Source organism: Primulina tabacum, chromosome 11, assembly GCF_025594145.1.
Source record: "Primulina tabacum isolate GXHZ01 chromosome 11, ASM2559414v2, whole genome shotgun sequence".
Classification (NCBI taxonomy): domain Eukaryota; kingdom Viridiplantae; phylum Streptophyta; class Magnoliopsida; order Lamiales; family Gesneriaceae; genus Primulina; species Primulina tabacum.
In genome coordinates this window covers 37,722,015-37,739,199 of record NC_134560.1, presented here as the reverse complement: position 1 = coordinate 37,739,199, position 17,185 = coordinate 37,722,015, and the positions used below count along the sequence as shown (strand labels likewise).

The 17,185-nt window shown below is 30.2% G+C and overlaps 1 protein-coding gene across 1 annotated transcript; it reads left to right on the top strand.

The window, feature by feature from the left end:
• Positions 1-7,399: 7,399 nt before the first annotated feature.
• LOC142518035 (F-box/kelch-repeat protein At3g06240-like) lies at positions 7,400-8,842 on the top strand. Its single transcript, XM_075620617.1, has 2 exons — positions 7,400-7,528; positions 7,570-8,842. The coding sequence occupies exon 2, from the start codon at positions 7,611-7,613 to the stop codon at positions 8,799-8,801; it is 1,191 nt and encodes a 396-aa protein (XP_075476732.1). The 5' UTR covers positions 7,400-7,528; positions 7,570-7,610; the 3' UTR covers positions 8,802-8,842.
• The last annotated feature ends 8,343 nt before the right edge of the window (positions 8,843-17,185 follow it).

Genomic DNA, 17,185 nt, shown 5'->3' with positions numbered 1-17,185 from the left:
AACATAATATATAAAAGTGTGACGAGACATAAATTTTTGATTATGAATATGAAAATATTGAAAATTAATATATGTTTTGTGTGTGTGTATGTTTCAGAAAATACTGAAAATTAATATGGATATTTTTTAAAAAAAAATTTAATTATTGGTAAAAAATAGAAAATTGTAATATTTTTTGTTGGATATAACGAGAGATATTTGAAAATATTTTTTAGTTGATGAATTTATTTTAAATATATTAATTAGAAAAAATGTTAATTAGGAGACGAATATTCTGACGATGCTCCAAAAACTACCAGAAAAAGAATATTTAGTTGTGTGTATTGCGTACATATCTTGTATGGCCTAACCAAAATTTTATTCTACTTCAAAATGTGGATGCACTTTGATATATTAAATAAAACCATAACAAATAATATATTATGGTATATTATTATTGATATATCTAATCTCTTAATCATGGTTTATCTAAAATACCAAATATATAAAAGATTACGATAATATCTAATAAATAGAGTTAATGATTTTTGACAAATTGCATTTGATCACAGTAATCTACTATTCTATTATTTCTATTATAAATATATGACTTTCATTTGTGAGCTTATTTTTTTACTCTTTCATTTGTTTTAGAATTTTTCATGTTAATGAGGTTCTTTAAATCAATTTCTATGTTAGTTTAATATGATCGTTAATAGTGTACCTAACTCAATCAAGATAATTATTATTTTTATTTTACTTTTAAATTTAATTTAATTATTTAATTTTATATATTTCCATCAAATTCATGGAAAATATCTACCATAATGTTATACATTTAAAAAATTGCTAATATTAATAACATCTATTTTTGTAACGTCCCGAAAATTTGAAGATCCACGTGAACCACATGCATGCAAGTTATTAAATTTCTTACGTATTTTAATTAAATGGTTTAATTGCATGAATTAAATATGGTGTGCATGTCTACACATTTAAAATGTACTTTTCTACATGAATGCATACAACTTGTTTTAAATGTTATTCGAGATGCGATCGAGGAACGGAGACCGATGACTATAAAAAAAAAATATTTTATTAAATAATTATTTTTAATTGTTTAATGTGTGATGTATTTTAAATGAAATTTTTGAAAATGAGGTGTTTTGAGGTGATTTTATACGCCGAGTCGTATTTTTAACGGTATTTGATTTTCGACGAAAATATGAACTTTTCGAGAACTCGGCTAATATTTTCACGAACTTTCCTAAACGAATTATTTTAAATATGCACTAGTGGGCTTAGTGGGCCTATTGTACCATGCTAATGGGTCTAGGCTTGTACACTCACCAATTAGCAATTATTTAAAGCCCATAAACCCTCCCCATTATTTTCATATGCACGCCCCCATCCCCTACACACCAAGGACTCTCCCCTCCCCTCAAAACACACGCACACACGAGTAATTTTGCAAGAGGAGCATCGGTTTTCTTAAGGATTTCAGCCTAGAGATTTCTTCGTCGCCGTTCTTCGCATCGTCGATTTGTTTTCGTGCGTAAATTACGCAAAGCCACGCCTTAACTATATTTTTCTCATCTATCACACCATATTATTGTTTTGAATTATGTTTGCATGGAAAACATGATTTCCTTATGATTATTTTCGTTTTTATGTTTGTGGTGTCATTAAATTATGTTTTCATGAAACTTATTTTTTTTTTTTTGCACGAAGGGCTGCCATGTTAGGGTGACTTGAGGAAATGATTTTCCAGCATGTTAGGAGTCACACGAGTCCTGGTTAAAGGCTGCACATGAATTGGAGTAGGCTTGACCGAATTATTGAATGATTGCGTACGAGGGTTCGGTTATAGGGGAAAACCATTGCATGGCTCAGCCAGGGCTTGACCAGAGTTGGGCCTGGATGTGGTTGGGTGTGTGGAGGAGTCCTAGCCACGCTAGGACTCAAGCACAACGGCTAGGGAAGAGTCCAAGCGAGCTAGGACACTTCCCAAGCCAACTGAGAAGATTAGCGGGTGCAGGGGGATCACGGCTTGGCCAGGCTAGGTTTGTTAGGGTCCTGAGAGGGTCCAGAGGCTGATGGCTCGGTGGTGGCTCGAGGGTAGGAGTCCTATCCGAGTTCGAAGAGTCCTAGGGTCTTGAACAAGGAATCGCGCAGCCCTTGCCTTCGTACAGGAGGTTGCAGCGGGCTAGAGGCTGGTTCAAGGGAACATGGCTGGTCAGTAGGGTCCATAAGAGGTCTGGGAATAGTTTGTCTCTAGGTGGCTTGGGCTTGGCTCGAAGGAATCTCAATATGGCTCGATGGTTAACATTAGGGTTTGAATTAATGTGTTTAATTGGTTAAGGCTTGAATCGTGGGTCCACGGGTGTGGTTCATGGTTCACAAGGGTAAATTAAATTCTATGTTTAAAATTTGGGAATTTAATAATTAATATTTGAATTAATTCGGGAATTAAACGCTCTACAAATTAATAATTATGAAATAAATAGAAAGCTTGGAATTTAAACTAAATAAAAATATGAGAAATTTAATTTAAGCTTAAATAATGAATTATTTGGGATGGTCTAGAGTCAATGAATGTAAGAAAATTCAAAGTCGAGAAATTTTATGTCTAGGGGTAAAACAGTCATTTTACACCTGAAAATAGTAAATGTCTTGGCAGTGCCCGGAATGCTGAAAATATGTTAATATGCTTATTTTTAATGTTTATGGAATTTTTTGATGAAATGTTAATGCTAAAAGATATATTGCATGCTTGGTTTAAAAGAAAAATGATTTATGCATGCTTTAATTTTATAAAGCGATGAAAATAAGAAGTGTTGAAGGAAATGAAGTAATTGTGACTAATACGATGATACGATGATACGTTGATGTGTAAGGCCAATGCTCAGTTGACGGGTGAGAGTGTCGCTGATATCCCCGCCCCCAGTACTGTGGTAATACGTGGATGTATCCATCGACCTTCAGCTAATACTATAACGTCTGCTCTTTTAAAACGCGAAAATATTTTTTTTATTATAAAAGCTCATCATTACAAAGTAACATTTAAAATAATCGTATTTAAGCCAATAAAAATTATCGCAGTTTAAAAATAAATAATATCATCCAAAATCAACGTAAACGTAAACATGTAAAAATCGTAATATCACTAACATATAAAAATGTGTAAACTCCTCTCAAAAGCCCATAAATCAATGTGCGGAAAAAAAATGGTCCTCGGGTCATGTCACCGCACACCCTGCCTGCCTACTCAATCTTCGGCACCACCTGTCTCCTGATCAAAATGATCACACGCATCACACACGCCTAGTGAGTCTAAAGACTCAACATGCCTGTATTAGTAATAACAAGTACATATACGTAGCACACAGCAGTGAAAAATAGCATAATCAACATACATTTCAAGAAACTTAAAAAAAATGAACATGAGCGTATCGTGTAAAAATCATAACGTCTCAAAACCTGTCCCATCATGTTATCATATCGTATGTGTAAACGTGTCCTGTCAAAACATGTCAATAATCATAGCATGTATCATCATGTCAGTATATACATGTTAAATTTGTTAATCTGAATCCGTTCATTAGCTGTGACTTTCCTATCATCATGTCATTCGATGGATCCATCTACGTGTAACTGTGGTACCCGGCGACGAGGATCATCATCGACATCATTACCCGCCCACTGAGTCCCGGTCTTACATGTCATCGTGTCATCGTGTTAGTCACAACTAAATCATTTCCTTCAAAATGTGTCATCATATTCATCACTTAAATAAAATCGTGCATATACGTAATTTTTTTCTTTAAACCAAGCATGCATCGAATTTACCATAATTTTCATAAAAATCATAAACATGATGCATAAACATTTTAAAACATGATAAAATGTGCTCAGGGCGCTGCCATAACCAAAATCTCACCCTGGGTGCAAAATGCAACTTAAAAATTTTCGGTCTCCGTTCCTTGTTCGAGCGCGAAATGCAACTTAAAAATTTTAAAAGCATGAACCCTTAAAATTTCATGAAATAAATTCTACCATGCAATGAATATGCATAAAATGCATAAAAATAATTAAACACAATTTAATGAAATAAACAAGCACTTAATGCTTTAAAAAAATTTAATAAGATACCAAAGAAATTTAATAACTTGCATGCATGTGGTTCACGTGGATCTTCAGATTTTCGAGACGTTACAAATACGAAAGTCACAATTAACGATCTGAATTCAACGAAAAGAAAAACATATACGTATATGATGAAAATGAATTATGATATGTTTATGATGAAAGGAAAAATGTTTAAATTTATGCATGGTTATGAAATTTTATTTTAAGTAAAAGTATTTTCATTATTGCATATGATTGTAAATATGCTTATTTTTAATGTTTATGAAATTTTATGATGAAATGTTAATGATAAAAGATATGTTGCATCCTTGGTTTAAAAGAAAAAGGATTTATGCATGATTAAATTTTATAAAGTGATGAAAATATGAAATGTTGAAGGAAGTGAAGTAATTGTGACTAATACGATGATACGATGATTATGATGATACGTTGATGTGTAAGGCCAATGCTCAGTTGACAGGTGAGAGTGTCGCTGATGTCCCCGCCGTCCAGTACTGTGGTAATACGTAGATGGATCCATCGACCTTCAGCTAATACGAAAGTCACAATTAACGATCTTAATTCAACGAAAAGGAAAACGTATAAGTTTATGATGAAAAGGAATTATGATATGTTTATAATGAAAAGAAAATATTTAAGTTTATGCATGGTTATGAAATGTTATTTTAAGTAAAAATATTTTCATTGTTGCATATGATTGTATATGTATTACTTGCTACTATGGTTATAGTTTGCTCAGTCAATAGATTCACTAGATGTGATCGATGCAGGTGACCATGATGTTGATATTGTTGAGGGTCTTGATGGTTGATCTTACTGGACTGAAGATGCACATAACCCGAGCACCAACACAAGTTTTTCCGCATTTACGTTAAGTTTATGATAAAGATTTTCTACGACTTTTATGATGCTTTTTGAGTGGTTTTTGAGAGGTTGTTAGAGTTAGGTTGAATTTGAAATATTGCTAAGTTATGTTTGGCAAACGTTTGACGATTTCATGTTTTGATCTCTTTCATTTGAATTTTCAAACATAGTTGGTTGTTTTATTTTTAAAATGGTGCAAAGTATATATTTATATATATATATATATATATATATATATATATATATATATGTATATATGTATCGGCCGATGATTAGTTAGTAGGGAAAAAAAATTTTTAGTACTTTTCAATAAAAACGAGTAGTGGACGTTTCAATTTTACTATTATAAATATGACAAAAACTTGTGTGAGATGGTCTCACGAGTCGTATTTGTGAGACATATCTCTTATTTGGGTAATCCATAAAAAAATATTATTTTTTATGCTAAGAATATTATTTTTTATTGTGAATATGGGTAGAGTTGACCCGTGTCACAGATTAAGATCTGTGAGACGGTCTCACATGAGACCCACTCTATAAATATATGAATTGTATTTGTAAATTTAATAAATAGAGTAATCAATTCGATGGTACAATACAATTTAATTACTAATAGTAATAGTATAAAATAATATATTATGAGATATTATTTTTGATATATCTAATATTTTAATTATGATAAATCTAAAATATCAAATACATAATAGATCACAATAATATCTAATAAACAAAGTTAATGATTTTTTACAAATTGCATTTGATCACGATATATATTACTTAGACCTCGGCCTGTCCGCTCCAGATGTTGTCCGATACCTCGCATTGCACCCAATTAACGCTCTAATTTAATAGTTTTTCATTTTATGCATATAAAATTCCATAACATGAATATTAAATTCCTTTATTTACTTTTTTCTCAATTTATATCATTAATTTTTTTTCCAAACATCCTAACCTTTAAATGCAGAGTACAAATAATTATTATATCATTAAAAATATATATATTTTTATCATTTAACATTCTGACTTTGTATGGATTATTATTGTTATGATAATTTAAATTAGAAATTAGAAATATATTATTATTTTTTATTAATGTTAGATAGAGGTTATGCAATACATATACATAAACATAATATATAAAAGTGTGACGAGACATAAATTTTTCATTATGAATATGAAAATATTGAAAATTAATATATTTTTTGTGTGTGTGTATGTTTCAGAAAATACTGAAAATTAATATGGATATTTTTTTAAAAAAATTTAATTATTGGTAAAAAAAATAGAAAATTGTAATATTTTTTGTTGGATATAACGAGAGATATTTGAAAATATTTTTTAGTTGATGAATTTATTTTATATATTAATTAGAAAAAAATATTAATTAGGAGACGAATATTTGGCGATACTCCCAGAACTACCAGAAAAATTATTTAGTTGTGTGTATTGCGTACATATCTTGAATGGCCTAACCAAAATTTTATTCTACTTCAAAATGTGGATGCACTTTGATATATTAAATAAAAATATATCAAATAATATATTATGGGATAATATTATTGATATCTAATATTTTAATCATGGTTTTATCTAAAATACGAAATATATATACAAGATTAAGATAATATCTAATAAATAGAGTTAATGATTTTTGACAAATTGCATTTGATCACAATAATCTACTATTTCTATTATAAATATATGACTTTCATTTGTGAGCTTACTTTTAATCTTTTTCGTTTGTTTTACAATTTGTCATGTTCATGAGATTCTTTAAATCATTTTCTATATTAGTTTAATATGATCGTTAATAGTGTACCTAACTCAATCAAGATAATTATTATTTTTATTTTATTTTTAAATTTAATTTAATTACTTAATTTTATATATTTCCATCAAATTCATGAAAAATATCTATCATAATGTTATATATTTAAAAAAAATTGCTACTATTAATAACATCTAATTTTCTATTATAAATATATGACTTTTATTTGTAAATCTAATAAATAGAGTAATCAATTCGTTGGTAGAATATAATTTAATTACTAATAGTAATAGTATAAAATAATATATTATGATATATTATTTTTTTATATATCTAATATTTTAATTATGATAAATCTAAAATATCAAATACATAATATATCACAATAATATCTAATAAACAAAGTTAATGATTTTTTACAAATTGCATTTGATCACGATATATATTACTTAGACCTCGATCGCTCCGCTCCAAATGTTGTCCGATCCCTCTCATTGCACCCAATTAACGCTCTAATTTATATTTGAATAGACATAAAATAGTATAATTAAAACGAGCCAATTGGATTTCTATGTTAAAAGCCTAAGCAGGGGAAAAAAGAATTCCAAAATTGAAAAACCCAAAATGGATGGGCCTCAACCTCATTCTTCTTTTTCTCTCAAACCCTAGTTCTTTTCCCCCTCTCTTCTCGGTTCTCTGCGCCATAGCGCACCAGTCACCAGCCGCAGCCCTGCCGCTTAAGCCGCCGGAGAGTTAATCACGGCGGTTTGTACACCGTCATCCTTTGAAAACTCATTACTTATTAGGGCACAAAATTATAAAGTATCCACTTTGAGATTTCGTGAGAATGTTGAATCCACAGCTGCCAGAGGATGTAATCATCGAAATTTTGATACGTCTCCCGGTGAAATCAATAGTAAAACTCAGGTGCGTTTCAAGAACATGGCGTGATTTGATTAGAAGTCCTATATTCATCCACAGATACCAAAACCGTGAGAGAAAACAGAGTGTGTTGCTTGTGAAACGCTATACGACACGACAATATGAAGACGAGGCGATACTCTCTTTTCACAATCCAGATTTCCCCGAATTATTGGTATCACCCTATCTATCCATTCCCGTTTTGAATGATCTAAACCTCCCTACAGCCATTTATTCCGGTGTCCGAATATATGGTCCTTGCAATGGGCTCGTTTGCATCCCAGTTGATAATATCATTTTCTTATGCAATCCGGCGTTGCGAGAATTCAAGCCGCTTCCCCCTCCGAGCATTACCTGTCCAATGGGTTATCGAATATTGGCTTTTGAATTTGGATTTGGGTTTGACCCAAACACTGGCGCTTACAAGGTAATGCAAATTTCGGAAATCCGTGAAGATTTCTACGAAGGTTTACGTCTCTCTCTGGATCACGATCCCAACTACAAAGATTTCCGTCTCAATCTGGATTATTACGAGAGGTTTGATTTATACGATTCAGCCTCCAACTCATGGAAGCATATAGATGAAGAACTGCCTAAGATTAATTCTATGCCTTCTTTACAAACTTTCTTTGGTGGGGCTATGCACTGGTACGCAGCGAATGATATTAATGATGTATACATTCTTTGCTTTGACATAAGAACGGAGACTTTTCAATTGTTAGACTTTCCTGATGATTTCCCCGAAGCAGAAGACCTCGCGAGCCTGACTGTGTTAAATGAGAATCTGGCATTGATTGGATTTCCACTATGGAGAGAAGAACCCGAACCAAGTCAGGTAATAGAGATTTGGGTGATGAAGCAATACGGGGTGAAAGAATCATGGACGAAGCAGTTTGTGATCGGCCCTTACGTGGTTTTTTGCCCTTTTTTGATTTTGAACGATGAGTGGTTGCTGGTTGAATCCGACAACGGCCAATTGGGCCTTTGTGCACTTCATGAAAACAAGTTCAAGGGATTGCCATTCTACGGATTTCATTTGTCCTTAAGTGCTGTGGTTTATGAGGAGAGTCTGATTAGTTTAAATGACATCATATCAAGTGATTGTGAAAACGGGTAAGATTTATTATGTTTTAGGATCTAAAACATCTACTTTTTTTTTTATTATCGTTTGTGAATGTGTGAACTCACAGTCGTTATTGCTAAATCTCATGTGGCGTCTGTTTTTAGAAGACTAGAAGGTGGCTTCAAGTGTCTTATCGTGTTTATGTTGTTACAATCTAATGCACTATTTATAGTTTTTATTTATATTTTGAAGAAGATTGTTATATAAGTTTGTAATTATAAAAGTTTGTAATTATAAACCTTACTGATTTATTTAATTGTTACAAGATTTTTGCTATGCCAAGACTTGATACAGAGAGATTACTACGAGATTAGCTAAAACAAAATAACTAGAATTTTGTTGTAAATACAAACTTATTTGTCACAGTTAAGTTTAAACATAGATTTTTGTGCATGATTTTGAAAAATAAAAGGTTTTAACAAATCATTAATTTTACATTTGTGGTTATGTGTTTTTTGGTGTTTTTACTGGCACCGAAATGTTATTTGTCATGTGGAGTCTATATTTTTTTCATTGTAAAAATAATTTTGAAATGTTATTTGTCATGTTGGGTCTATATTTTTTTCATTGTAAAAATAATTTTGAATACGTAAATGTAATATTGGATTACTGTCCTTTAGTAACATGAAATAATCTATGACCAATAACATCGGCAAAAGTAAAGTACACCATGAAACTTGTTATTTAATATAGTATCATTTTTGCTCGATACAATTGCTTCCACTTATTCCCAAATAAATTCAGAACACCAAAACATTGACAAGAGGAAGATGTGAATTCATGATTCTCTCTCTATATATATGTATCTTTTTTATTTGTTGTGCACGATCGACCTCCATTTGTTGAATGTTTCCCCAAATACTCAAACCTTACTCTTCTTCCCCATATAAGAATGAAGAGCAATTAGATGAGAATGAGCAATCATGTTTTGGGGATGGTGATGAAGAGCTAGTTCGAGATCAAGCATAGTTAATAATTCGATTTTGTTAAGTTTATAATTCGCTTCCGTGTTTTATTTTGAATCACATTGTAAAGACGTTTATCTATTTTTATGAAATAGACTGGTTTGGATATTTGATTATTACAAGGCTTGTTGTTTACATATTATGCGATTGATAAACAACGCCGGTATCGAATAATCTCGGTTTCGGGGCGTGACATCAAATCATCTATAAACAATTATTGCATTCCAATAATCTACTTATCAATAATTTCACTCCTTGAGTTCAATGTAATTGAACTCGTGACCTAGACGACTCTGATATCAATTTTAGGACCGAACGTTTTGTCGCTTTACCAAAAACTGTCATTGGTAGTAACGATGCAAATCAAATATTTTAAGCGGTACAACATTTCAAACGTTACGTTTTGATTGCTTTAATCAACAGAGACAATTATTACACCTCAATATTTTATATTATACTAAAAATATGCTTCAAATGTCGACCATTAAATATAAAATAATTTTATTTTGTCTTTAGGGTTTGCATTATTTGTTTTTTTAAATAAAAAATTTATTATATTATTACCCAATCACATTCTTCATATATATATATTCTCAAATTTTTAAAAATCTTTTGATAATAAATATTCATCATTTTTTTTTGAAATAATCATATATAGTAAATAAAATCGGTAAAAGATTTATAATTTATAATATATAAAACCTTTCTCATTTTTCTGATACCAATAATAGGAATGAAATAGATTTATTATTTCATTCTCATTCTTATTCTCGTTCTCATTCTATTCCAAAATTCATTATATTTCTATCATATTTGATTCCATCATACCAAACATGATCTTACTGTAGCATTAAATAGTCTCCTATAAAATCAGAATTAGGAAATGAGAATTTTGACCACATTCATAATACAAAAAAATAATTTGTGGAAAGTGTCTTTCCCCGTAATTTTGATTATATCAAAGTGTCAAGCGCTAGGAGTTTCATAGGCAAAGTTAAGTATTACTGAAATGAATTTGTATTTATATTGTATATCAATCAAAGTCTTCTAGTGATACTTTATAGAAACAGAAGAAATAGAGACGTAAAACGGAGGGTCCTTCAAACTTTCAGAAACAAGCTTTGTGTTCTTTATTTTGTTATTTTCATTGCTTTTGTCTCATTGAGTGCTATAAACGGTTTCGTTGCTACTTCAATATTTAACTGCCCTCAGAAAGATCGATATTAGATCTTAATTGCTAAACACAGTTGAGAACAACTATTATTTTAAGAGGAAAAAATTTTTAGTGGTGTTTTTATTCACCCCACTCAAAATACCCCAGCGATCATAACATAATTGTTCTCACTTATTCCCAAAAACAATTTGGACCAAAACAAAGATAAATGAAGATGTGAACTCAAACGTCATTTAATTACAAATATTATTTTCCAGCATCGATCTATATACTATATTTTTGTATCACTCGTTGAAACAAAACTTTCACAAATATAAAATATTTAATGTGAATATAAGAGTGTTTTGCCTTGATTTTTGTTTCCTTCCACTATATTCTAATGGAGGTACAGATCGATATCGGTTGTCTATATAATAATTATGTCAATTTGACATATCGATTATATTTTTTCTATGTTTAATTAACTAGTTCATCAGTATATCGTGCATGAAGTTTTAAATCTAAATTATTTATGATAGAAGCTATTTCTTTTAGTAACTCCACGGTAGAATATTTGAGTTAATTTTGTTCATGATTCAAATTATTTTATGATGTCAAATAGAAACTTAACCTGATTTTTCCCATCACGATTCTCCAAATTATTACGTATGCATACATGTATGTATACATGTGTGTGTGTGTGTCTCTATATATGAGACTATATTTGCTTCCAATTGCTATTAATTAGTTTTTTTTTTCTAATGATCGAATATGGGCCGTTAGATTTTGATTATTTATAAAAATGAATTCACGGAATTCTTTTTGGAGCATGGAAAAGAAGATAATAAAAATGTTGTGAAATAATTACATTACATGATTTAAAAATTCTCATTTGTCATTATATCTTTATGTCAAAATTTTAAAACGAAATTTATTTTAACCCCTCTTAATTTATTTTGACGGAAAACTAGAAAATAAAATAATTTTGAATATATCTAAACATGCAAATTCATTCCAATAGAATTAATGACAACACTCATTTAAAGACAGCACTCATGCCACAATATAGCTAAAGCCACACTTTTTATATATAGATAGAACAGATAATTTGCATATATAGCTTACGTAATAACTGGATCAAAACTTTGCTGTAGGCCCACAACTTTGTGTTGGAGGCTGGGGACATGGATCCACCGAATCCCCTGAAGGATTGAAGCAAATGATGATTTCGATTAAAAAACCGCCGCTGCATTTGATTATAGGCATCTGACCAGTAGCTCCAAATACCGAACCGTTAACTTGGCTTATTGAAACGGAATTTCCCGTAGGAAATACGCCATGGCTGGCAAGTATAGCCAAAACATCGAATTGGTTTTTCAACTCCAAAGCCTTTTCAAAGTATGCATCTTGATCGTAGGAACTTAGACTACAGGTACCATGCTTGTCCCACTGCCGTTTCCAAAAAGCTTGATTCTGACTTGGGTTAATTAAGTTTGGCCATTCGCTGGAAAGCCTTGTCAGCAAGCCTGCGTCCTGTGAAAATAAATGCATTTAAAATAAAGAAATATATTTTCTAGAGTAATATCTTGGGCGGATCGGATAAAAAAAACAGTAGTACCACAATCGTAGAGAAAGCAGTCGCCGGAGTGCAGAAGAACAATGGCCTAGAGTAATTGTCCGGCCACAACCCGTGGATCGTGAACTTATTTGGCACAAGTTGACATGGATGTAATTGGCAAAATGAATTAGGCCATTGTTAAATTACTTGCACAGAAAATTAAAAAAGTTAGTAAGAAAACATTTGCCGTAGCCATTGAGTGATAAATTTTCACTCTAATAACTCCCTATTTATAATGGTGTAACATAACATAGAATTAGACACAATATTCTGTCACCCCAAAGCTTTTACACGAGAAGGAAGATAACATAAATATAGGGATTCCAGGTATATTTTTCGTAACCAAAAGCAGCGCTAATTTCAAGAATCTGGCAAGAAATAGATATTCAAGTTTTATGAAATTTTACCTTAATTAATTTTTTGATCCGGTAAGAGGAAACTTGGAGGACTTTGGTGAGGCTTTACAAAACTAATGTATCATTATACATTCCCTTTTATATATTCAAACGAATTAATGATATTAAAAAAATATACACACAAAAACGAATTTGAGGGCTTATTGTAAACCCGCAAATTTTAAACTTGGGATATTGTTTTGTATTTGAAATGTAAGAAATTTCTTTAGCAAAGAAATTTCTTGTGAACAATAAATTAATTTGCTGCAAGGAATTAATATCAAAAGGGAATTTGCTGCGTACATGAATATTGATAAATGGCAAAAACACTTCCTCATTATTAATTAATAGCCGATAATGAAGCAATGTACCAAAAGTGTAAATAACAAATAAATAAGCAAACACTCCTCTTTTACATAATTTTTTTTAACAAACATACTGTCCAAAAGATACATATCAAATTCAGTTCATGATATCCATTATCTTTTTTAAGAGATTTAACTATATGAAGAAAATTAGAGAAAATCAAAGATTGGTAGAAATTACAAGTTATATGTATAAAATAGAAGGTTTAACTAACTCACCAAATATGTAATATTAAATTTTAACTTTAGTATAGTACTTAGCCGTCAATACACACACATTAATGCATGAGAATAATATTTATATAAATATATCTTATGAAGTATTAATATAATAGTATTGGCAGTCGAAATTTTATATATTTTACAAATATAATTTTATTAATTTTTTTAAAGGATTTGATACAGAAAATTTTTATCCATAATATTAACACACACACACACATATATATATATATATATATATATGTATGTATGTATATAGAAAGCATCTTGGACCACACAACGGCCTTGTTATAGACCGCCGCTAGGTAGCTACGGTCTTGTAATAAGACCGTCGCTACTTAGCGACAGTAATAAAAATACCGTCGCTAATACGACGTTATTATTTAAAATTGTCGATACTAAGCTAACAAGACCGTCGCTATGTTTATTATTTTTTTAAAGATTTATTTTATAATTTAATAAAAAATATTTAGTTTTGTAAAAATTTTTAAATAATTCCCTTCAATCGTCTAAATATCACATTTTTAAATTTATAAATAATCTATAAAATTATTTAACTTTGTGATAAATTGTCGCTGGTAGCGACGGTTTAGTCGATTTAGTTAGCGACGGTGACAATGAAACTGTCGCTAATTTGCGAATGCTGTGTAAAACCGTCGCTATTCGATTTAATTAGCGACGGGTTTTAATGAAACGTTGCTATGAGCGACGAATTTAAGAACCGTCGCCGATTTGTTTAAAACCGACCGTCGCTAATCATCACAAATCGATTTTTTAAAAAACCGTCACATAGATCCTTTGTTACTTTACAATTTATTTTTAATGACGAAGTAGTAAATTTAAAAAACTTCATTTGTTTGTATTACAGTAAAGTAATTAATAGAAAATGACTTCACAATTATTGAGTTGTGGTGAAGTAAATTCTTTTTTTAACTTCGACACAATTTTAATATGAAGAGTTACTTTGTATTTTATTACTTCATCATTTAATCTAGTTTTGAAGTAAATAATTATATTTTATTGCTACACAATTTTAATTTAACAAAGTAATTCTTGATCACTATCACACTAATTTAATAAAGTAGTTAAGTAAAAACATAATTTTCATTTTATCAAAACAATTTAATTAATATACAATAATACCACTATGTACATACATACACACATATATAACTTAAAATACATTCATTTGATTAATAAATTATCCATCTAAAAATAATGAAAATCCACGAATGTGCAAGTGTATATATATATACAAAACTTCGAAAACCCGCATATTTTAAACTTGGGATATTATTTTGTATTTGAAATGTAAGAAAATTCTTTAGCAAAGAAATTTCTTGTGAACAATAAATTAATTGTTTCTCAAATTATTTAATTATATATAAGTTAATATAAGTACTGTAAACATATATTGGTCCGTGTTAGTAAGTGAAGTTGGTGAGGGTTTGATTAATAGTAAGTGCTTATACGTTAACCATCGAAATTTTAAATATTTTACAAATATAATTTTACTAAATATAATTTTAAATATTTTACAAGTATAATTTTACTAAAGGAGCTTTATTATAAGCATATTATGAACATCGACACGTATTTTCTTTTCTGGGTGTGGATTTTAATCGCAACAACCAATATATATATATATATATATATATATATATATATATATATATATTCAGTTCATGATATTCATTATCCTTTTTAAGGGGTTTAACTATATGAAGAAAATTAGAGAAAATCAAGAATATTGGTAGAAATTACAAGTTATATGGATAATATAGAAGGTTTAACAAACTCACCAAATATGTAATTATATCTTGGACCACATTTAAACTTCAAAACAACGACTAGACGTGCATAAATTAAGCCAGCTACAAATTTGAATCAGATGCATTAATCCTCTAGAGAAACTAGGGCCAGTATGATAAAACTAGCTAGGGCACGACCTTTTATATATATCTGGAAGCCTAATTATCACATCCTCACCTGGATCACCAACAACACATATAAGGTAACCACCCTCGAAGAGATAAGAAATTAGCGAAGTCGTTGGCCTTGTTATAGACCGTCGCTAGGTAGCTACGGTCTTGTAATTCGACCGTCGCTAATTAGCGACAGTAGACAACAAGACCGTCCCTAAGTAATTACGACGGTACTAATTAAAATTGTCGCTAATTAGCGACGGTTTAGCTAACAGAACCGTCGGTAGATAACAAGACCGTCGCTAGTTTTATTTATTTTTTTTAAAAAAGATTTATTTTATAATTTAATAAAAAATATTTAGTTTTGTAAATATTTTTAAATAATTCCCTTCAATCGTCTAAATATCACATTTTTAAATTTATAAATAATCTATAAAAAAAAATTGTTTCAAAAAAAAAAATCTATAAAATTATTTAACTTCGTGATAAATTGTACCGCCGATTTAGTTCGCGACGGTTTAAATGTCACCGTCGCTAACAGCGACGGTTTTCAACAAACTGTCGCTAATATGCGAAAGCTTTGTATTGAATTGTGGTGAATAAATTCTTTTTTTAACTTCGACACAATTTTAATATGAAGAGTTATTTTGTATTTTATTAGTTCATCATTTAATTTAGTGTTGAAGTAAATAATTATATTTTATTGTTACACAATTTTAATTTAACGAATTAATTCTTGATCACTATGTACATACATACACACATATATAACTTAAAATATATTCATTTGATTCATAAATTATCCATCTAAAAATAATGAAAATCCACGAGTCCAAAAGTGTATATATATATAACTTCGCAAATCTCGATTTTTTTCAATGAGGATCTCGATGGATTAAGAAGAGATAATTTAAGGGAGATTAATAAAAATTATGGTTCATTTTTTTACTTCACTAAATATAAATTTTAATTTTTTTTAAGTTTTTACTTCATCAAAACTACTCTGTCGAAGTAAAATGTTACAGAATATTAGAAGTGAAACCCGTGTTTTTTAAATTGTGAAGTAAAAAATAATTTTTTTTCGCCGATGTTATTACCGAAGTTGATTGGTATATATTACTTCATTATTAACAATCGCCGAAATAACTAGTGGCGAAGTAAAACTCAAAAACTCTACTAGTGAATCGATGATCAAAGTATGTCAACATGCATGAGTAATCAGAATAATGGAAGCTGCACAAACAGCTCGAGCAATTGACAAGACTTGACTACACTGTCGTAGCGACCACTCCTTCGCGCCAGTCTACTATCGTGTGTCGGTTAGCTCGTCAGGGACTAAAGACATATTGCACCTTATCGGCCTACAACATCTTTCCAGATAATCCCAGCTCCGTACAATCTTGACAATCACCTCGATCGTACACACAATATCAATAGGGTCATCAATGAGATCAAGACTCAAAATGTAATGCAATGTCGTGTCATGCATCAATGCTATATATATTTATAAAATATGTATGTGTAAAATATATTTTATTTTCACGCATCGGTGTCTATGTGATAGGCTCGTAATATTATTTTTTCCGTTCTTCAAGCTTCAAGTTTCTTATTTCTTACGCATAAATGAATTTTTTCAAAAGTTCATGATATCTGAACTTTAGAAAAATGAAAACAAATATATTCAAGACAGATGTATCAAAACTTTGATACCAAATGTTAGAATTTTCTCAACAAA